This window comes from Mustela nivalis, assembly GCF_964662115.1.
Source record: "Mustela nivalis genome assembly, chromosome: 9".
Taxonomy (NCBI): Eukaryota; Metazoa; Chordata; class Mammalia; order Carnivora; family Mustelidae; genus Mustela; species Mustela nivalis.
In genome coordinates, this window is record NC_139028.1 from 112,856,244 (window position 1) to 112,877,232 (window position 20,989).

Below are 20,989 nucleotides of genomic sequence, written 5' to 3' on the forward strand. Positions count from 1 at the left end.
AATTTCTGAGCCCCAGGAAGACAGATCCAGGCAGGGAGGCCAGCAGCTTAAAAAGTCATCTTTATTGGTTTCCAACTGACTCACAGAGCATCAAGGTCAGTCCCTCCTGGGAATACGGCGTTTGAAGAGATAAATACTTATTTTGCCCCCAACTTGTCAGTAGAGGGAAGTTTAATAAAAATAGTAATATAATAACAATAATAATGACTATGATCAATAATAAAATGCCTCCTATGATCCCCTAATACACAGGTGGTTGAAGCTTTGAGAGAAAGGACCACCCCCCCCTTTCTGGGAGGGGCCAGAGTGTGCCTGGAGACCCTCCAGCGGCCCCCATCAGGTGCCATCTCCCACCGAGTAGCCTTTATAAATACCCTCCCCATCCTGTCCCTGTCTAGGAGTGATCTCCCCCTGGGCGGATTAGATACAAGGTCAGTTGGTTCACAGGGCCCCTCTCTGTCTCCAACCCCGCCGAGCTCCTCCCCAGAGAGAAAGGCCCCATTAGTAGTGTTCGCCTCCGGGCCCCTCGGCTCTGCTGCGCTCTTCCTCTAACCCTCTCCTCTGGGTGCCTCCCCTCCCCCTCCTGCCAGTCACTAACACCGCCGCCCTCACTTCCTTTCCATCCCGACCTTCTCCGACTTCCTTCACCTACATCCTCCCTCATCTACATTCTCTCTGTTCCTATTCTCCTTCCCTTTGAAAAAAAATATATTTTAATTTTTAAGTAATCTCTACACCCAACATGGGGCTTGAACTCACAACCCTGAGATCAAGAGTCGTATGCTCTACTGACTGAGCCAGCCAGGCGCCCCATTCTCCTTTCGTTTGGATCAGACTCTGTCTTTCCTACATTGACCCTGAGCAGATACTGCGATACACCCCAACGTGGCCTCACCTACCGTCTAGACAGTCCGCAGTCAAGACCCCTCCCCCCCCCCGTTGCTCCCAAGGCCCAGTCCTTCTCTACCCCTCATCCTGACTCTTGCTTGCAGGCTTTCTAAGGCTTGGCACCGAAAAGGAGAGCTTTGGCACAATTGCCCCAGGACTCCAGGGCAGATGGGCCCCCAGGGCAGAAAGGGGGCCATTCTATTCCCATAGCTAGCACAGACAGGGGCTGGGAGCAGAGGGGAAAGGCAGGATAGGGCTGGGAGTCAGGCCCCCCAGGTCCTGGGTACCCAGACCAGCTTCCAAGTTGCTCTCTGACCCAGGCCCTCCCTGAGTCTGAATTTGCACACATCCCGGGCCAGCCGGAGCATGGCATTCCTCAATCTCCTTGCTCGTTTCTGTCTCTTGGTCCTGGGATCGGGGTGGGCCCTGCCAGAGGGTGTCAAGGGGAGCCCTCTGATTCAGGGGCTGGGGGAAGGCTCCGGGGCCGTTCTGACACCTGGAGGGAAACAGAAGGAAAGACTCTTTCCTCACCAGACCAGTGCCCCCCACAGGCCTTCCCAAGACCCATCACCTGCTGCATCAGGGCCCTTGGAGGAGGCCAGATGTGAGGTGGGAATAGGACTATAGGAGAAAAAGCCCTGGGTAACTCCTACTTAACCCTGGAGCCCAAATCAAAGCCCCTTTGTTCATTTACTCAATTCTTCATCAGTCAGCAAACATACTTTTCTCTAGGCAGAAGCCAAACTTGACCCTCACTATCGGGGAGCCCACCGTTGAGGGAGGAGGACTGGCATCGGAGGAAAACCATAGCACAGAAGGAGTGACAAGGAGGGATGCGGAGCAGGGCCCGGGGCCTAGGGAGGCTGGTGGCTGCCAGGCAGTGCTCTTAGTGGAGAGCCTTGAGAGTGGCCTGGACGTTAACGAGAGGGCATTCACGCCAGGGGGATGTCAGGGGCAAGAGCCTGAAGGTGTGAAAGAATATGGCAAGTCCCAGGGCTCTGAGTGGCCTGGCGTGGCTCCAGTGGGGGTGGCAGTGAAGAAGTGACCGGAGGGTGAAGGGGAGCCTTCCCAGCTCTTACACCTTCCCCTGTGCCCAGCCAGAGCGGCCTCTCCTCTGATCCTCCACCCCAGGTTGGGCCTCTGAAGAGTTCCCCTTCTGTGACTTCTCCCCATGTGTCAGGCACCCTGCTGTAGTCATCATCGCCTCGGACAGCTATCATTTCTAGAATAATCTCACAATAACCTCATTTTATAGGTGAAAGGGAGGCCGGACATCTCGCCCAGGGCCACACTCCTGGGACAGTGAGGGCCAAGATTCCCACCTAGGGTGACCTGACTCGAGGCCTCCGTTGGGGCCCACTGTGGGGCGAGTCAGCCTCTCTTAGTATCCAGGGCAGGGATGGGCCCAGCTTGTTCTGTGGCTTCAGGTCCCAGCCCGGACAGAACTGCCTGTGCTTTTACAGGGGAGGAGAAAACCCCACCAGCTCACCTGTATCAGGGAGTTTGCGGGGCTCAGAGATCCCTGCGGGCAGGACACGGACTCGCTGGACAGAGATGTCCAAGGCTTCCTCTTCACTGCTCCAGGAGCAGGATGGTAGGGGTGGGGGTGGGGAGGGACACAGAAATCCAAGGTCAAATATGAGGAGTCCAAAGGGGGTGGAAACTTCTGGGAACGAATGAAGGCAGTGGAAGCAGCGGGGTTGTCCTTACTGGCGTCCGCGTCTCCAGAAAGCCCGTCACTGCCCACGGAGGCTGGGCGCCGCGAAGCCTCCGAGAAGCTGTGGGGACGCTGCGGGCCGGAGCTGCGCGTGCCTCGGCCCTTCCCTTCTGGAGCCTGTTGGGGGGCAGTGCAGAAGGGCTGGGACCGCGCTGTGAAGCCGTAGCAGTGGGGACCCCCGCCTGGACAGGCTGAGGTCTCGGGTCCCAGGTAAGCAGAGGCTTAAGCGGGTCGGGAAGGCCGGTGATTGGCTGAGCCTCCGCACGGCGGCTTGTGATTGGCTCCGGAGAACTCACCCGGGGCAGGTCCCTGGCGCTGGGCTTCCCGTCCGTGGGGCCCACGTGCACCAGGTGGTTGAAGTTGGTGGGCGGCGAGATGAGCTTGGAGCGCACAAAGGGGTCCTTCAGCATCTCCCTGCGGGTGGAGGGATATGGGGGGAAGGGGTAACTCCTTCACGCCGACCCTCTCCCCAAACGGACCCGCCCCCGGGACGGGCCTGGGTTTCGCCCCGCCCCCAAGCTCGGGAGGCCCCGCCCAGCTTCCGCATCGCGCAGGCGCACCTGCGCCGCTGCTGCCGCTGCTCTTCCGACACGCGAAAGAAAAAGTGGCGCTTGCTCTTGGTGCGGAACAGCTGGCGTCGGCTGTTGTCAGTGAGGTCGGGGATGTCGAACTCGTCCTTCTCTGTGGGAGGAGCAGAGGGCCGGACGGTGCTCCCAAGTGCCCAGGGCCCCCGTCCGCTGGAGTCCAGCGTCACACACTCACACGTGAAGGCACACACTCGGGACTGTCTTGCACACGCACTTCTCACCTGCCAGCCGGTTCCTGAGGTAGGTCAGGCGGACCTTCTCCGTGCCAAAGAGGAACAGGGAGCCCTCCGGGTTTAGGGGTCGCACCTGAGGCAGCAGGCACAGAGGTCAGCCGCGCTCCCCGACTGCACCCCACTCCAGGGCCAGGGGTCTGGGCAGGACCTCACCTTCTTGAGTGGCACCGTCTGGACCCATTCTGCTTTCCTTACATCAAACACGTCGATGGAGTTCTCGCTGAACACTGTCAGGTAGGGGGCTGCATAGCCTGTGGGGCAAGAGACGTGCTGAGCAGCCCCCGCAAGCCAGGCACCTCTGTGGCCTCATCTCCTCCGCCGTGGCCCTGGGAACAACCCCCTGGGTCCTGCCGCCACACAGTAACTTCCACGCCCCACCGAAGGTCCTTCTGAAGACTCCAGCTTGCCCCACCCAACATCCAGAAGAAATCAGATTACAGTCTCGGAGCACTCACTAAGTGGCATGCCAGGCATAGTTCCCACCACTTGGCAGACTTTTTCTCCTTCATTTCTTAAACAACTCTGGGCAGGTCGCGTTATCATCCCTAACTTACAGATGATGCAATGGAACCCCAGAGCTGAGCAGTGGCCAAGGTCACCCAGTGGTGAGTGAGAGCTGGGAATTAGCCCTGGGCAGCCTGATTCCAACTCCTACAGACGAAGTCTGTGCTACACCCAACCCACAGGCCCAACCCGAGAAAAGCCTCTGCTTGTGAAGGCAGCTGTGTCCCTGTCTTCTAGCCCAACGCCATCTCACAGTTACCTGCGCATGTGTTGGACTCCTCCACTGCCCTGTTCATTCATTCATTCATTCATTCACTCATTAATTCCTCCAAACATTCATAGCCCCTAGGATGTGCTTCCCTGGGCTGGTGCAGGATGTGATGAAGAAACCAGCCCCAGCCCATTCCACAAGACCCCCATCGTACCAAACCAGTTATTACAAGAAGGTACAAAGAGCAGTAGGGCTGAGGTCTGCACACACAGGTAGGGGAGCAAAAAGAAACAAAAGACCAGAAATGGGGGAAGGCAGGGTGGGGAGCATGAGAGCAGTAATGACAATGACAGAAGTCATGGTGGTTATTTACGGAGAGCCTACCAGCTCCAGGCCCTGAGCTGGCATCGGGGCTGGACTTGGCTGTTAAGAGTTTGCCAGGTACAAGAAAAACAGTTTAGGCGAGGGGAAGAGCACGAGCAGAGAGGCCCAGGAGAGGAAGATCTGGTGCGGTCCACCGAGGGCAAAGCAGGAGGTGGTCAGGTAGGAGGACCCTCCGCAGCCTGGCCCTCAGCAGGCCTTACCCCAGCCCGTGGGCACTGCTGGCCACAGCAGCTCGTGGATGCGAGACTTGCGGCCGGCGCTGTCCACATAGACCCCCGCGGTGGTGAAGAGCAGCAGGAACTCACTGAGGCTGAGCTCCACGGCGCCCAGCGCCTCACCCAGGCCCCCGCGGGACGGTGGCAGCTCCTCTGGCACCAGACCGGCCCCTAGCGCTAAGGGCGCAGCCTCGTTGAGCAGCGGGTAGAGGGCAAAGGCACCAGCGGCTCCCACGCACAGCCGGTCGCCCAGCAGCCCCAGGCTCTGCACAGGTGCTGGTGCCTGCAGCTCCCGGATGCGCCGCTGCCAGGGCCCTGGGCCCGGGCCCAGCTGGTAGCAGAGCACTTGGCGCTTGACAGCTACACAGAGCACAGGGGTGCGGGCCTGCAGGATGCGCCCGGCTGCCAGCGCCTGGCAGCCTCGAGACTCGGGGATCTTGGCACCCACCACCTCTGCGCTCTCCAGCTTGGCCAGGGCGAAGAGGCGCACGCTGGGGCCGCGGCCGCACAGCACGACCAGAAGGCCCGCCGCGGGGCTCACAGCCAGCCGCTGCACCCGCCGGCACTCGCCCACCTGGAAGATGTCTTCGGGGTTGGCAGAGGAGAGTGTCAGCAACCGTGCCCATCCTCCCCCAGCCCCTGGGGCTGACCCCCACCCAGGCCTACCCCCGCCCTGCCGGGCACGTACCGTTGCTGTGCAGGTGGATTACAAAGAGGCCCTCCTCAGTGCCCAGAGCGAGCCGGTCCTGGTCTGGTAGCGGGAGGGAGAGAATCGGGGCTCAGGGGGCCCATCGGCAGCTGCAGATGAGGCAGCCTGCCCGTCCTTACTAAGCCTCAGCTTCTCCTGAGGACATGGGGACGGCAAGCCCGCTGTCCCTGAGTCACCGACCCTTTTCTCTCAAAGTCTGGGCTGGCTCTACAGGGGGCCGGGGGAAGGCCCACAAGGGCCAGGGGCAGAGTGAGAGGCCCCCACCCCAAGTTGTGGGATTTGGGGTAAGTCCTGTCACCTCTCAGAGGCTTGTCCCTCCTGAAGTAAAGTGGGGACAAGGGGTCCTTTCTCCCAGAGCTGCCCATGAGTGCCCGGCTCACAGCAGTCCCTGCTCAGCCAGTGCCCTTGTCCCCCCAGTGACCGGTGGACACAGGGGCCCTGTGTCAGGAGGAGCTGCACAGTCTCTCCTGGGGTGCCCACTCTGAGTGCAGGGGGAGGCCCCAGCTCTCCAGGGCAGGGGCTGGCTAAGGCCAAGGTGAGCTGCCTAGGGAAGCCAGGAGGCACTGCTCCCTCACTTCTTCATGGAGGTCCCGCTGAGCCCCAGGCTCCTGGACGAACACAGTGGCCCCACAGAGGGCAGTATGCGGCTCCCCCGTGGTCTCCCCGCTGCCGGTAAGAAAGCCAGGACGGGAGCCCTCATTCATCTCTTGCTAAAGCACTTAAGATGCTTTGAGAAAAAGCAGAAACTCTGAGGCACAGAGAAATGGAGTGGCAGAAGCCTAGACCTCAGCCCCTGGCTCCGGGCTGCCCACACAGCCACGCCTGGGGGAGGGTCACGGACATAATGCAGAGAGTCTGCAGCTTGTGGATGTAGGGACCCGGCAGGGACCGGGCAGTGACCAGGCAGGAACCCTCCCAACAGACCCAGGCTCCTCCCCAGAGCCATGCAGCTCACCGATGATGGCGGCGCAGAGTGCGTGGGGCAGCAGCGGCAGCCCGTTGTCATAGGCTTCCTTCAGCGTGTACACAGGCCTTGGCCTTGGCCGCGTGTCCAGCAGCAAGCGCTGCAGTTCGCCCAGCACCTGCAGCCAGCGCTCCCTCTCGGCCTCGCTCTCGGCCAGCAGCAGCACGGTGCACATGGCGGGCGGCACGGTCAGCTGGGAGGCTGTCACCTGCGGGCAGGGGCCCAGGCTGGAGGGCTGTGGACCGACAGTCGGCCATCCCCTCCCTCCCCGGGCCGATGCCTCTTAGCACCATCGGGAGCAGTCAGACGCCCTGCTGGAAGCTGTCTTCCAGCAGGTGATTTGCCAGGCAGGATGGTCAGACTGGCACACCAAGGCCAGAGCCCTGAGCCAGTGCCACGGTGGGGAGGGATGGGGCATTGTGGGAACATCCAGCAGGGCCCGGGCCAGGCTGAGAGGGAAGGATGACCTCTGTGGGGAAGAGACATTTCTGCTGGAGCCCCGAGGGTGAGTGGAGTAACCGGAAATGGTCCAGGCTGGGGAGAGGCTCAGGTATGGCCTGGGCCGAGCAGAGGACACGGGATGGGAAGGGTCCGTGGTTACAGGGCACTTTTGGAACTGGAGAAAGCAAGCCGTGTTCAGAGCAGAGAGAGGATCCAGAGGGAGGCCGGGGAGGCCTGCAGGGTCAGAAATGGGAGGACCCAAGGCCATACTCAGGAGCACCCTGAGGTGATAGGAAGCCACAGAAGGATCCTAACGGAGCAGGACATGGCCAGCGTCACAAACAGAAAGTGTGCTGCACTGTGGGATGGAGGCTATGGTAGCTGTCCCTGTGGAGGTGATGGGGTGGTGGGGGCAGGGGGCGGTGAAGAGGGCAGCCACGGAGAAGGACACAGAGAAGCGTGGCTGGAGCAGGGCCACGCAGAGGCGGACGGCGGCCTGGCTCACCCCGCCCAGCACTCACCCTAAAAATGCATGGCAGGTCCCTGGACTGGGCGTGGATGACATCAGAGGCCAGGACCGGGGTGGCTGAGAACTGGGGGTCCCTGGGGAGGTCCATGGAGCTGGTCAGAAGTCACAGGGCCCCTGGCTGCCTCCCCCCAACCCCTGCAGCCCTTCGCTCCCACCACCCCTGCCTGGTACCCACCTCAGATCCAGGGCCTGCATGAGGGCCCCGCTGGCCGGGCTGAGCCGTGGGTCAGGGGCGTCAAACAGGAGCAGGCGGGAGTCACTGAGGGCAGCAAACACACGCTGCCAGCCGCGCCGGACGCCCGAGGGCCGCGGCACCTGCAGGGTTGGGGGGAACAGCAGGCATGGGAGGGCCCGCCGGGCTCTCAGCCGACCCGCGCTGGCCTCCCCCTCCCTGGCCAGACCCAGCTCACCGACAGGAAGCCCTCGTAGGCTGTGCCCGTGCCCGTTTCGGGGTGCACTCCCAGGGCTGTGCGGAGGAGGTCAGGGGGCACGGGGCAGGGCGGGGCTTGGGGGGCACATGCTGAGTGACAGAAGTAGCCACAGGCTGTGGGGAAAGCAGAAGCCGGTGGTGTGAGGCTGGGTGGGGACAGCCTGGAACCAGGACTCTGAACTGTCACCAATTCCCCCATCACGTGAGAAAAAAAAAGAGAGCACGAAACAGAGCAGCAGGAAAACTGGGGTGCGTCCGGATCAGGGCATCTCATTCCCTCCCCCAGGAACAGGAGCGGGGCGTGCAGGTGGAGTGGGGCGGGGTCTCACCGTCACAGCCCAGGCCCTGGCGGCCCAGGCCCAGCATCAGCGAGGTGCAGCGGAGACACTTGGTAGGGGACGGGAAGGTCCGGGGTCGCAGCGCATGCGAACCAGGCTGGGGAGGCAGGACACGCCTGTTACCCACAGCTGACCGTGGCCTCCCAGGACCCTGTGGCCCATCCCCGAAGCCACCCTCCGGTGGATCCAGGGGACGAGCCTTGGCAGTGTGAGCCCAGCCCCAGTGAGCCCGTCACGGTGCTCAAACTCACCGCCCCCGTCCCCTGTGGAGTCTGCCAGCCGTGACCCCTGGGGAGGGACCCAGGCAGGGACCTGGCAGAATGGCTTGGTGCCCCCACCCCACTCCAGCCCTCTGGGTGCTGACCTTTGCTGGAGGACCTTCAGCAGGGGCGGTGGGAGCAGCGGGCGCTTTGGGGAACACAGCCTACGGGGGAGGCAAGTGGATGGGTGAGGAGGGCACAGGCAGCCGGGGGGGCCCAGCCCCCGAAACGCGGGACTCACGCCTGTCCTCACCCCCAGGCGCAGGCTGCGGCGGCCCTCTGGCCTCAGCTCTGGCTCCACACCGGGCCTCGGAGCCTCTCCCGAGAGACCAGCATCCGTGGTGGACTCCTTCTGGGCAGTGAGATGAGGAGGAAGTCAAGACCCCTGTGCTTCTCCCCAGGACTCCCTCCAACCGGCCCCGCCGCGCACAGTTCTTACCTCTGAGCTCCGGAGGGACAGGAAGGGAATCAGGGAGTTTGAGGGCTTCGTGTCTGCAAACAGAGAGCACAGGTCACTGGGGGTGGGGCCCTGGCCCAGCCCTAACCCTCACTCCTGAGGAACTGGGGGCCAGACAGTGCCTCAGTTTCCACCTCAGTGAAACGGAGCACGGACGGCAGGCTGTGGTGGGTACAGCAGGCGTTCTGTAAGCGCTGGGTAACAGTGGGGTAAGCAGCAGAGTCTGGACTTGTCTCCACAGTCTTGTAAGGCTGTCGTGGACCCCCCCTCAGTCCTCATGAGGCTGGAGCCGGAGGCCTCACTCCAGCACAGGCAGGCAGACAAGCACTCACCCTTCGGGCTGCGGGAGCACCCACCTCTGGGCTGTGGGAGCACTCACCCACCCCCACCCCCGGGCTGTGGGGACACCTGCTCCCCGGGGCCACGGGAGCACTCACCTCCTGGGCCGCGGGCTGCCAGCTCCTCTCTCAGCGCAGCCAGCTCCTGCTGCAGGCCCTGGTTCTGCTTCTGGGCTTCCTGCAGGCGGCTGGGAGACAGGCGGCAGAGGGCTCGTCAGAGGCCTCCGCAGAGGTCCCGAGACCCCTTGGCGGGGCCTGCCGGTGCTCTCACCTCTCAGCCTGCAGCTGGGCCTCCTGCATCTGCGTCAGCCGCTCCTGCAGGCTCTGCTTGGCCCGGATCTCAGCCTCCAGCGCCGACTGCAGCTCCAGCCTGGCCGAAGCCTCCATCTTCTGCAGCCGCCGTGCCTTCCACTGGTGGTCCTGGTGGCCAGGGGGCGCCAGCGTAAGATGCCTCCCAGGGCCTGGCTGCCTCGGAGGCCCCTCCCACCTGAGCGCACTGCTGTCCACGCCACCTGGCCAGACTCAAAGCCCTAGACTGGCCACTGGCCTGCTGTGAGCTCAGGCAAGTCACCGATCTTCCACGAGCTCAATGTCCTTGTCTACTGAGGGAGGCTCCTGGGACGCCCGCCCCCCAGGGTGTTCGCAGGCTCTCACCAGCGGCCGGGAAGGGAGCGTCTGGGTGCCCACATTCCGCAAGGACTCCAGCTCCTCGGCCATCTTGGTGGCCAGGGCCTGCAGGTAGCCCCTTGAGACCTTCTCGTCGTTCACCCTGATGGCAAAGGGGGTTCATGGTCATGGCCTGGACCCTCAGCCCCACCTGGGCCCAGCCCCTCCCCACTACCCCGTCGGCTCCCACCAGCTAAGGATGTCAGCGATCTGGGCCTCCCAGTTGCTCTCCGTCTCCCGCCGTTCACCCTCCAGCTGCTGCTTGCTCTGCTGCTCCCGTTCAAGCTCTTCCACCAGCTGGGGACCAGGCAGGAAAAGGGTCAGTCCCCGGAGGTCCCAGCACCCTCGAGGCCCATCCGTGTCCACCCTAGTTTACCCACCATAGCTCGCCTGCCAGCTGTGGGTGCTACCGGGCTGGGGAGACCGCCTGCTCTAGGACCCTGGCAGCTCGGACCACCCCCCCCCCAGCCAGCTCCCCACTTCCGTCCCGCTGCCTGTTGGTCTGTCCACCTCCGTCCGCCATGCTCACCCGCTCCTGCTCGAGGCTCAGCCTCCGGTTCTCTTCCTGTAGCCGGCACAGAGCCTCCTCCTTCCCACTCAGCCTGGGGAAGCGAGGATGGCCCAATGACTCCCAGCGCAGGACCCCTCCGCCCCCCCAACCCCGGCGGCCCAACTCACGCGTGGCCACGGGCCTGCTCTAGCTGCGCGCGCAGGGCCGCCACCTCCTTCCTCAGCTGCGCTTCCTGAGGCCCGGCCTCCGGCAGCCCCGTGCCATTGGTCTCAGAGGCAGTGTGGATGGTCTTGGGGACACGAGACAGGTCAGGGCAGGGGCCTGAGGAGCTATGGCCCACCGCACTCCAGGGACCCAGGCGGAAGTGCCCCTTGGAAGAGGTTAGACCGCCCTACCTTGACCCGGAAAGAGTCCTTCTCAAGACTTCGTTCCCTCTGTCTCTGGAGCTGTGTCACCTCCCGGCAGAGGGTAGCCACCTGGGCCTGTAACTGTGACGAGAAGGCATGGGGACAGCCACTGCTGACCATGTCCACACCAAGCCACTCCCCCGCCTTGCTACACTCTCTGGGCCCTGGCAGCCATGGCAGGGATGCAGGCAGGGACCGTCCAGCCGGGTCCCCCGGCCAACGCATCCCCTCGCTGGGGCCGCGGGCATCCACAGTGGGGGTGCGAAGGTGTGCAGTGTTGCCGGCACCAAGCCCCAAGCTCCCAGGGCTTCTTCCAGCCCCAAGGGTGTGTGTTTATGTGTGTGTGTGTGTGTGTGTGTGTGTGTGTGTCACAGCAGCAGTCCCCACCTGCCCCTATCACACACCTTCCTGCTGCTCTCCTGGGCTTCCTCCAGCTGGGAGCTCAGGGTCTGGGTCTGGCTGGCTGTGGCCGCTTCTCTCTCCTGGGCCTCCCGCAGCCTCTGGAGCAGCTCCTCCTGCCGCTCCTGGGCTCTGCGTAGCTCCTGAGCCTGCGCCCGCAGCCCTGCCTGAGCCTCGGCCAGCTCCTGGAGGCCCAGAGAGCGGGTGCAGAGGGCAAGGCCTGGAGTCAGGGCACAGATCTCCTGAGCACAGAGCCCTGGGCCGCTCCCCCACCACACCAGGCCCTCACCTGGACGAGCCCGTCTCGCTCCTGCTGTAGCTCGCTGTCCTGGCCCGGGCTCCCACCGTCTGTCTGGGCCTTGCTGTCCCTCGGCGTCTCTGCCAGGAATGGTCACTGAGGCCCTTGCATACTGATGGCCTCAGCCACTCCACATGCGCCAAAACCCTCACCCCAGCCCAAGAAAATGGGTCTTCTTGGCCCATTTCCTATGGGTAGGCTCAGAGAGTTTAAAATATTTCCCTAAGACCACACCTCGTGTCCAGAGTCGGGACACGACTGGAATCCAGGCTGGACCCAGGGGCGCCAGTTACACCGCTCAGCCTCCGGGGTGAGGATGGGGGTAAGAGATGGGGGGGGGTGGGGGCGGGGGCGCGGGATACCTGACAGCCTGCCCTGTAGAGTCTGCACTTCCTTCCGTAGCCTCTCCAGCTCCCGATGGTCTGAGGAGAACTGCAGGGCCTCTGCGGGGCAGGGGGTGGGCACCCGTTGGTGAGCAGCTAGTCCAACAGTAGCTCCCGGGTCAGACCCCACCCCCAACCCCGGCCGGGCTGGCTCCCTAGTACCTTGGAGCTTCCGGCTCAGCTCCGTCTTCTCCTGCTCCAGACAACGGAGCTGCCGCTCGAGGCCAGCCCACTGCTCGGAACTGCTCTCAGGGTCCGGACTGGGGAGAGCAGGACGACATTTGGTGGCAGAAGCCCCACCCCACGAAGGGCCCCTCCACCTTCCCGCATCCACTCATCCATTCATCCAAGAAACACCCTCTGCGTGCCAGCTCCGGACCCAGCCCTGGGCTCTGTGCTGGCAGAAACAGACCAGACCGGACCAGACCCTGCCCCCAGGATCCCAGTGGGCAGGGCCGTGCCCCAAGATCCCCCAGACCCAGGTTCAAGCCCCAGCCCTGGACCTAAGAGGCCGCTTGAACTTGACTGGTCACCTAACATATCTGAGCCTCAGTTTCCTCAAGGCCCTCTTCCAGGGACTGGCAGGACAGTGATCAGGGCCAGCTGGCCCCATCCCCCGTACACGGTGGCGCTCAGAGTGCCGGTTGGATCCATTTGCTGGCTCCTCCGAGCGCCTCCTCACTGCCGCCGCCGACTCAGGCCAGCCCCTCGAATGATCTAGGTCACCTGGCCCAGTGTAGAATGGGCATCAAGAGGCATAAAAGGCAGCTCAGGGACTGGGAGGGGCCCTTTCAACTCTAGGTCTCTGCTTCTGAGTCTGGGACCCTCTCAGCCTGTGTGGAGGGTCCTCTAAGGGCCAGATGCTGGGATGCGACCCAGACGGGGCATCGGCATGGCTCCACCAGAATTTGAGCACATGGGACTTGTCTCCCCGAGAGCTCAGAGTACGCACCCAGACTCCAGTCACGGACAGGCACCGGGTCGGCCATTCAACCTCTTTCCCGGGGTCCTAGTGGCCCACGTGCCCAGTGACCTCCAGGCCAGGCCTCCCACTAGGTATGTGAGGTCTAGACTCACCTTCCCGAGGTGTAGGTGAAGCCCACGAATGGCAGGTGGTGGCCAGAGAAGGCCCCATGGGAGGGTGGTGGGAGGGTTCCCTGCAGCAGGAGGGGAAGGAGTGTCACACCCCACAGGCCTGTCTCCAGGCTGAGGTTCAAAACCCGGAGACTGCCCTGGGACTGGGAATGCCGACCTCCTCCTGCTCAGATGGAACCGAGGAGGGTGACCTGGTCCCCACCTAAGCAGACCACGACCCCTGCGAGTCCTCACAGCCATGGCCTCCCAGGTGCCACTGAGAGTTCTTCCTCACAAGACCTCCGGTTCATAGGATGACACTTGAGGTCCAAAGACCTTCACTCGTTACAACCCACCGTAGCACAGGTGAACCGTAATGCCTGTGAACCTCTGGAGAACTTCTGGGGGCTTCCACAGCCAGCAAGGTCCAGCAGCGGGACCCACAACTCACCGGATGGTTGAGCGTGTCATCATCCACGTCGAAGTTGGAGGTGTCCACGGGCCCACGAAGCTCAGGGATGTAGGGGGCCGTGCTGGTTGCCAGGCGCTCCCAGTCCACGCCCTCAAAGAAGGGGTGGTTCCGGAAGTCATCCAGCCCCCGACGGCCCAGCCGGTCCTCTTGGCGGCACAGCAGCTGGCGGATCAGGTCCCGGGCAGCGGCAGGCACATCGGGCGTGTCCGAGGGAAACTGCAGGTGATCCTGTAGGCCAGGGGGAGGGAGGGTGCAGGTGGGTGTCCCGGACCCCACCCCCGCCCATGGACATCCCAGCTATGGGGGCTTAGGACTCCTGCCACCCTCCTGGCAGCCAGACCTCGTGGTTCATGATCTTGCCGTAGGTTTCCACGAGGGATTCAGCATAGAAGGGCGTCTCCCCGAAGAGCAGCTCATAGGCACAGACGCCCAGAGACCACCAGTCACACTGTGGGCCGTAGTGGCCCTTGCCCTCCTCCATGGCCTGCAGGATCTCAGGGGAGATGTAGTCCGGTGTCCCCACCGCCACTGACGAATCCACCTGTGTGTGTGTGGGGGGGTGCGGGTGGAGGGGTGACGACACCATGAGGACAGCCTTGGGCTTGGCTAGGCCTGATGGCTCCTCACCAGAGCCCCCGGGTCTGGCCCTGACACTCCCACTGGCCCAGTGACCCCACCTGCGGCCTCGACCCCGTCCTTCCTGCCCTGGGAAGCTCTGCGTGCCGGGGGGCCCCTGCCCTCACCCCGGGGCCTTACCATGCCGCTGTTGTTGAGCCGGAGACACGAGCCGAAGTCAGCCAAGCGGATGTGACCGTTCATGTCCAGCAGGACATTGTCCGGCTTGACATCCCTGAGGGAGCGCAGGGGAAGGGAAGGGCTTGAGCCGTGTGTGCAGGGGTGTGTGCAGGCACATGCCTGGATGGGAGTACGTGGGCACACGCACGCTGGCGTGTATCTGCTCACACGCATGTCCACGAGCACACAGGAACAGTGTGTGTGCATGTGTACAGAGGGCCGGGGGGTGGTGGAGGCTGGTGACGAGGCCTCCTGACTCCCAGAAAGGGAGAAGCTGGTTAGACTGGGAAGAAGGACCCATAAAGATGATCCCGGGAGGGAGCAGGGCCCACCATGGGGGATGCGGGAGTCAGACTGCCCCGGTGCAGCCCGCTAGCTAAACCCAAACTAAGCCCTGACTTTCTCACCTGGGGACAAGGGCAGCCCCCCCCACACACAGGGTTTTGGTGGGAGGACTCAAAGGCGTCACATGTACGAAGCAGCCAGCATAGGGCTTGGCACGTGCTAAGCACTCAACCACTGGCAGCCGTCACCAGGGCAGTCAGCGGGTGGACTGGGGGCCCTACCTGTGGACGTAGCCCAGCTGGTGCAAAGAGTGGATGGCCAGCACCATCTCAGCCAGGTAGAACTGGGCCAGCTCGGGTGGGAGGCGGTCTTCAAAGCGGCTCAACAGAGTGAGGAGGTCCCCCCCAGCATAGTAGTCCATCACCAGGTACTGGATGGTGGTGGAAGGGGGGGTGGCCAAGAATCAGACAGTGGGGGGTAACTGTCCTGGGGCCCTGGCTTTTGCCCACCGCCCCATGGTCCTGAGGGGTTCTGGGAAGGCATGAGTGTGTCCCAGCAGCTCTGGGGTCACTAGCGTCCAGCCAGAGCATAGGCAGGGGCTCCAGGCCCAGCAGGTGGCAGGGAGTGGAAGCTTCATGGTTCCCACAGGAGGGGTCTCTCTCTCCTCGGACCCAGCATCTCCTTCATCCCCAGGCAACACCCCCCAACCTGGCTGAGTCCCCTCACCAGGTACTCGTCATCTTGGAAGGCGTAATGCAGAGCGGTCACCCAGCGGCTGTCCCCCTTCACCAGAACGTCCCGCTCCTCCCGGAAACAGGCAGTCTGCAGCAGTTTTGGGGAGTGGGGCAGGGGGGAATGGTGGGATCAGGGCCCAGGAAACCCTCCTCCCCAGCTCAGGGGATGGAGGAAGAATCAGTCAGTCTGGGAGCTCAAAATGAGGTTGCCTGTGTGAGCCGGGGCCTGCGCTCTATGGCTCTGGGCCTCAGTGTTATCATAAGGAAAATGGGAACTATGTTAGCTTCTAAGAAGGGCTTATCGTGGGGAAGCAATGGGGGAGGCATGCTCAGCAGCATCGCCTGCCCCTTCCCCGGTATGCCCCGTACACCCCACTGGCAGCACCCCCGTCCCCACCCCTTGCCCATTGGTAGGACGCCCAAGTCCCATCGGAGCCCAAACCGACCTCAGCCCTCTTCAGCATCTCCCACTTGTGCAGCATCTTCATGGCAAAAATCTGCCCGCTGTCCCTCTGCCTCACCACGGCGACCTGAGGCCACAGGGAGCACCGCGGTCAGCTCTGCCCGGGTGCAAACCCCCTCTCCCCACCCATCCCATGCCTTGCGCTCACCTCCCCGAAGGCCCCTCGGCCGATCACCTTCAAGATCTCGAAGTCATCTCTCTGCAGCCTCAGCTCTTTTACCTTCGCTACGAAGGGGCTGGCTGAGGGGACACAGAAGAGCAGAGCTCAGGGACCCCAAGGGGAGGGCCCCGGCTCCGGCTCTTGCCTGGGGAAAGCAGGAGCTGCGACCCCCACGAGGCCAGGGCAGGGATGGCCTCCCCAGGGAGGGGGGAGTCTCTGGCCAAGTTGCTGAGAGGGGCTGCACCATCCCCGCCTCAGTCGTGGAGTAAGCAGCACGGAAGGTGGGCTTTGCTGACCACCTGGCCCCCAGACCTCCTGAAATCCAGGGTTCCCTGACTCTAGGTAGTCTTGGTTCCAGGGGCTGATGGAACTTGTAGTCCTTCCCAGTCTGGGGCTGACTCTGGCTGACCAGGTCACCCTGGGGAGGAAGGGGATACACCATTCCCACCCTCAGCTCACAGTTCTTGGCACCTGGCAGGACCAGGCCCGGGCCTGTCTTGGGAAACTGGACAGACGACATTCCTTGTCCCCAGAGAGGCTTCCCTGCCACTGGGAGCTGGGAGCCCTGGTCTTGGGACCCTATAGGCACGGAGGTACCTGGCTGCGAGGGAGGCCTGGGGCAGCCCCAGAGGACAGGACACACGGTGGCTCTGCAGGGCTCCGGGAGGGCAGGCTTTGTGTGCCCTATGTGGGGCCTTCTCAGTCTGGAGGCATAAATAGGTCTGCCCACGTTCTCACAAGACTTAAAAACAGAGCCAAAAAACCTTTCCCTGGCGCCTGACGCTGGCACCTGAGGGAGTGAACCCTCAAGATCTCCTCCAGGCCTGACCAGCCCTACAACTCTAGGCCCTGCCTCCCTCTCTGGACTCGGCTTTCACCCAGGCGAGAACCCCCTCTTCTCCCAGTCCCCTATACTCCCTGGAGGGGCATCTCCAGCCACTCCCAGGCCCTTTCCAGGCCCCGAGAAGCCACAGGCCTAGGGAGGGGATTGGAGCCTGGAAACTCAGGGAGGCAAGAATGGGTGGTGGGGTTGGGGGGCAGCTGCAGTCTGGCTCCCTGCCTCAGTTTCCCCCGGCCAGCAGGTAAACTCCCTGCCAGCTGGGCGGGTCTGTGGGTGGGACAGAGAGCTGCTCCACAGGTTTATCAGGCAGAACCCCCGCAGCAGGGGTGGTGTGCAAACCTCATTACAGAAATTAATTGTCTCTTTCCCAGGTCTGTGTGTGCAGCTGGGAAGAAGCAGCCACAGGCATCCGGGGGGGGAACTGAGGCCAGCGTGGCTACCTGTCAGCCAGACAAGAACCAAAACCCGGGGCCCACAGTCGGGAGGATCAAGGTCTCCAGGACAAGCTGCCCAGTCCTCTTGCCTTGCCACAGGGGATGGGGGCTCTGGGCTGGAGCGGGGACAAGTTGGAGCAGGAGCAGAGTGAGTCACCGCCCTGCTGGGTTACCTCGGGAGATGTCAACACACAGGCCCCCATGCTGGGGTCCTGGGCAGAGACACTAGAGGCTGGCAGGGAGGAGCACATGTGTGTGCAAATACACACACACGCGTGTGTGGGCGTCACAGCAGGTGGTGACAATGCGGTCAGAAACACAGGAGTAAGGTGCAAAAAAGTCCCAAGGAGAGTGGCAGGTACCAGAGGCAGGGGCTTCCTAGCTGCCCTCATCCTGGAGGAAAGGGCTAGGCTCGGAGCCAGCTCACTGGACTGTCTTGTGGGCCCCCAACCAGGCCAGGCCCTGTGCCTACCCAGAGCTAAGGAGTGCCGGGAACGCTAGTCACCCACTGGGCAAACACTGGCCTCACCCCACCCTCCCGGCCAGGCTTCATGCCCCCCCCCCCCACGGCCTGGCCAGGCATAACCAGGGAGGCCTAGGGCTGGTGCCAGGCTGGTGCCAGGCTGGTGCCCACACTGGGTTGACCGTTGCTCTGGGTCACCCATTTCCAGTGACTCAGAGGAGTCAACTAGGAGGGGGTGCAGACCCACCTCCAGCCGGACCCCCCCACCCCCACCCTGGGGAACAGACTCAGGAAGCCTGGCCAGCGACCTGCACAGGGAAAGGGGCTGAGGTTGGTGCCTGTGTCCAGTTTGGGGTGGCCTTGTGTGCCATGAGATGGACGTGTTTGTGTGTGTGTGCGTGTGTAGGAATGTGCAAGTATGCAATCCCCATGGATCTGTGAGTAGTAGGCAAGTGTGTAACAGCCAGTGTGGCTGGGACGGCGTTCAGGGCGAAGTGTGGGGTCCCCGGGTCTCTCCTTGAGCTGTGAGGATCTCAGCATGTCTGTGCGGTATGTGGGAGACTGAGAAAGCGTGTGTGTCAGTGCGTGAGACACACGGGTCTGCGTGTGTGCCTGTTTGCTCTCCAGGGTCATGAAGTATGACAGGTGAGTGAGGAGTCCCTGACCCGATTCTGTAGCACATGTGAGGTGGACACGAGTCTGAGGTCTACACCTGAGACCAAGCTTGTGTGTGTCTGCGTAAGTTGTGTATTGTGAACACGCGCCAGCTTCTGTGAGTGGGAAGGAGTGTGTGTGTGAGTCTGAGGGAAGGTAAGGTGTACAGCTGAGAGGGCCCAAGGGGTCCGGTGGCACATGTCAGGGCCAGTGCGGGCTCTATGCGGGTAGCTCGTCGGGGTGCCGCTCCCCGCGGGAGGGTCTGTGGGCGCAGGGCGCGGGAGGGAGAGGGTCTCCGCGCGGTGTCCCTAGAGCCGCCCCACCTCGGTCCCGCCCGAGTCACTCACCCCAGCTCAGGAACTGCGCTACGTTGCGCTCCCGCCGGAGGGGGGCGCTGCTGAGTTCGTGGTGCAGCCCCAGCAGCAGATCCAGGAGGCCGTCGAGCCCGGGGCCACCGCCGGCCTCGCCCCGCGCCAGCCGCTCCAGCGCGCGCAGCCGCCGCTCCATGGCTGCGGCCGGAGCCCCGCGCCTGGGCTAGAGCCGGGACGCTCGCATGCCAGCCCGTCGGCCCGTCCGTCTGTCGGTCCGCGGGTCGTCCGCGAGTCCTCCCCCCACCCCTCCCGCCCTCCCCGCTGTCACCTTCCTCCGCTGCCGCCTGCGCGCCCACACCTGGGCGCCGCGCCACGCCCTCTGCCCCGCCCCTCGACGGACAAGCAGGTGAGCTCCGGCCAATGGGACACGCGACTGAAGGTGAAGGTGGGAGGGCGGAGGCGCCCGGGGGCGGGGCCAACCCTCGGCCAGGAAGTGGGGGGGCGGGCCCCGAAGAGTAAACTCCTGGCTGGGCTGGACAGGGGGTTCTTTCCGTACGGGCCGGGAAGGCTGCCTACATCTCTGTGCGGCCCCAGGCCCAGCCCTACCGGGCCCTTCGCCGGCCCCTAACCTAGGTAGGGGATGCCCGGGGCAGTTCAGCTTCCCTCGCTTCCTTGGGACAGCGACTGCGTCTTCCTTAGTTCAGGGAGAGGGGGCTGGAGACGCCCGCGGCCCCGGAGCCGGATGGGAGTTGTAGTCCCCTCGCTCCCCGGGATGCCCGCCGCGCTTGGCACACCCCCCTACCCCCAAGAGCGGGGCAGGGGTGGGAACCTCGCTAGTTTCTGATTTCATTTTATTTGTGTCGTTACAGCCGACCCGGGAGACAGGTAGGTGAGGCAGGGATGGTTACACCCATTTGGCAGATGGACACACTGAGGCTTGAGAAGGACGGAGGTGAATGGAGAGTCTGAGGGTGAGGAGGCCCCGCAGCTAGACCCTGGAGTGGAGCTGGGCTGGCAACTCCACCACAGGCTTTTCAAGCCTCGGCAGGAGCAAGGCCTGTGGCCAGCCTGGAACGTGAGGGCCAAGGAGAGGTGGAAGCTGGGCAGGAGGGGGAGGGACTGATTCTGTCCAGTGACATTTGATTTCTGCCCAGCTGTCTCCAGCTGGGCTGGACCGGACGCCAGGGGACTGTGGGTCTGTCCAAGAGGAGAGAACAAAGGGTGGGGCATTTTAGTGGCTTTAGACAACAAATTCTTCCATTAGGCGATCTCTTTGGGGATTTGCCTGCCCCCTCAGACGGGGACCTCGTTGAGTCCAGACAGGGTCATTGCCAGTGTTGGTGGAGGAGGCACTCTGTGAATGTCAGCGGAGTTGAACCGAGCCTCCCTGGCGGGACACAGGGGACTTTCTCTCAGGTGTCCCATTTGCTGTCCTCTGAGACTTGCCCTGTGGCTTCCCTGTGCCCACCGTCAACGAAATGGGGAAATGGAGTCAGGCTGTCTCACTCACTCCTGGCAGGGAGTGGGGGCAGGAGTTCTGGGGTGCTCTTACCTGAAGCATTCTGGGTCCTCCTCATGGGGCAGGGCTGGGGTGGAGCCCACAGGAAGAGCCCCCCCTCTACAGACCACAGGAGGGCGCCAGAGACCAGAGGAGGGCCAGGTGCTCAGGACCAGTCCAAGTGCCCATTTCCTAAGGAACTAGAGGGTAGGCAAAGTGTCCTGGGTGGGAAGATGGGCCATTCCCCCTGCCCCTCTTGGACACCCTGATTCCCTGCTCCCAGCCCCCAGGGGTCAGCAGTCACGGGCCAACCAGTGAGGCCTCTGGGTCCTGGATCACTCCCAAGTGCGACCTCTGGCAAGTCCCTAGCCTCTGAATGCTATTCTCAGACAAGGCTATCCTCTTGCCCAGAAGTCTCCATCCCCACAGGGACCCGAATGCCTGGAATTCCTGCCTTTTACTAGGGGCTCCCTATAAAAAACATCACAACAGGGGCACCTGACTTGGTCAGTCCCTAGACCCTGGGACTCTTGAAATCTTAGGGTTGTAAATTCAAGCTCCAGGGTGTAGAGATTACTTAAGAAAATTAAAAATCTGGGGCACCTGGGTGGCTCAGCCATTAAGCCTCTGCCTTCGTCTCAGGTCATTATCCCAGGGTCCTGCTTAGCGGGGAGCCTGCTTCTCCCTTTGCCCCTTCCCCTTCTCGTGCTTTCCTGTCTCTCTTTCTCAAATAAATAAAATATTTTATTAAAAATCTTAAAAAGAAAAGATTCCATGCCCACATTGGACAGCAGAGGGGAAACTGAGTCACGGGCCACAAAAACGGGAGTCCTGCCCAGGTCTGCTTGGGCTGAACTGGGACCAGGGCTCGGCACTCCCCGCCTATCTGGTACTTGGTTCAGTTTGGTTCTGTATTCACTTTTGTCACATCCTTGT

General features: G+C 62.8%; 1 protein-coding gene across 8 annotated transcripts; it reads right to left on the minus strand.

The window, feature by feature from the left end:
- Window positions 1–44: 44 nt before the first annotated feature.
- Window positions 45–19,225, minus strand: CDC42BPG (CDC42 binding protein kinase gamma). Of its 8 annotated transcripts, none has more exons than XM_082748324.1 (37): window positions 18,592–19,225; window positions 15,841–15,932; window positions 15,676–15,759; window positions 15,222–15,317; window positions 14,777–14,925; window positions 14,172–14,265; window positions 13,756–13,956; window positions 13,395–13,643; window positions 12,947–13,026; window positions 12,032–12,129; window positions 11,849–11,929; window positions 11,478–11,566; window positions 11,194–11,373; window positions 10,778–10,870; window positions 10,550–10,671; window positions 10,401–10,473; window positions 10,062–10,168; window positions 9,860–9,974; window positions 9,477–9,625; window positions 9,305–9,393; window positions 8,850–8,902; window positions 8,664–8,762; window positions 8,515–8,574; window positions 8,142–8,247; window positions 7,793–7,926; window positions 7,558–7,697; window positions 7,375–7,456; window positions 6,404–6,620; window positions 5,428–5,490; window positions 4,725–5,324; window positions 3,579–3,676; window positions 3,414–3,498; window positions 3,166–3,286; window positions 2,902–3,019; window positions 2,599–2,722; window positions 2,378–2,463; window positions 45–1,384 (listed from the first exon to the last, which is right to left on the minus strand). In XM_082748324.1, exons 1-37 carry the CDS (start codon window positions 18,749–18,751, stop codon window positions 1,328–1,330), a joined length of 4,644 nt encoding a protein of 1,547 aa, XP_082604450.1. In that variant the 5' UTR covers window positions 18,752–19,225; the 3' UTR covers window positions 45–1,327. The 8 variants fall into 8 exon arrangements, with proteins under 8 accessions (XP_082604450.1, XP_082604449.1, XP_082604451.1 ...); XM_082748323.1 differs by having other exon boundaries at window positions 2,378–2,466; window positions 18,592–18,896; XM_082748325.1 differs by having other exon boundaries at window positions 2,378–2,466; window positions 8,664–8,759; window positions 18,592–18,886.
- Window positions 19,226–20,989: the final 1,764 nt, after the last annotated feature.

Excerpts from the sequence above, each read along its gene's own strand:
- CDC42BPG (XM_082748319.1), bottom strand. The coding sequence starts at position 18,751 with ATGGAGCGGCGGCTGCGCGCGCTGGAGCGGCTGGCGCGGGGCGAGGCC. Across the intron at positions 15,318-15,675 it reads AGATGCTGAAGAGGGCTGAG|ACTGCCTGTTTCCGGGAGGA; the intron begins GTCGGTTTGGGC and ends AAACTGCTGCAG. Across the intron at positions 9,394-9,476 it reads GCCCAGCTGCAGGCTGAGAG|CCGCCTGCAGGAAGCCCAGA; the intron begins GTGAGAGCACCG and ends CCTGTCTCCCAG.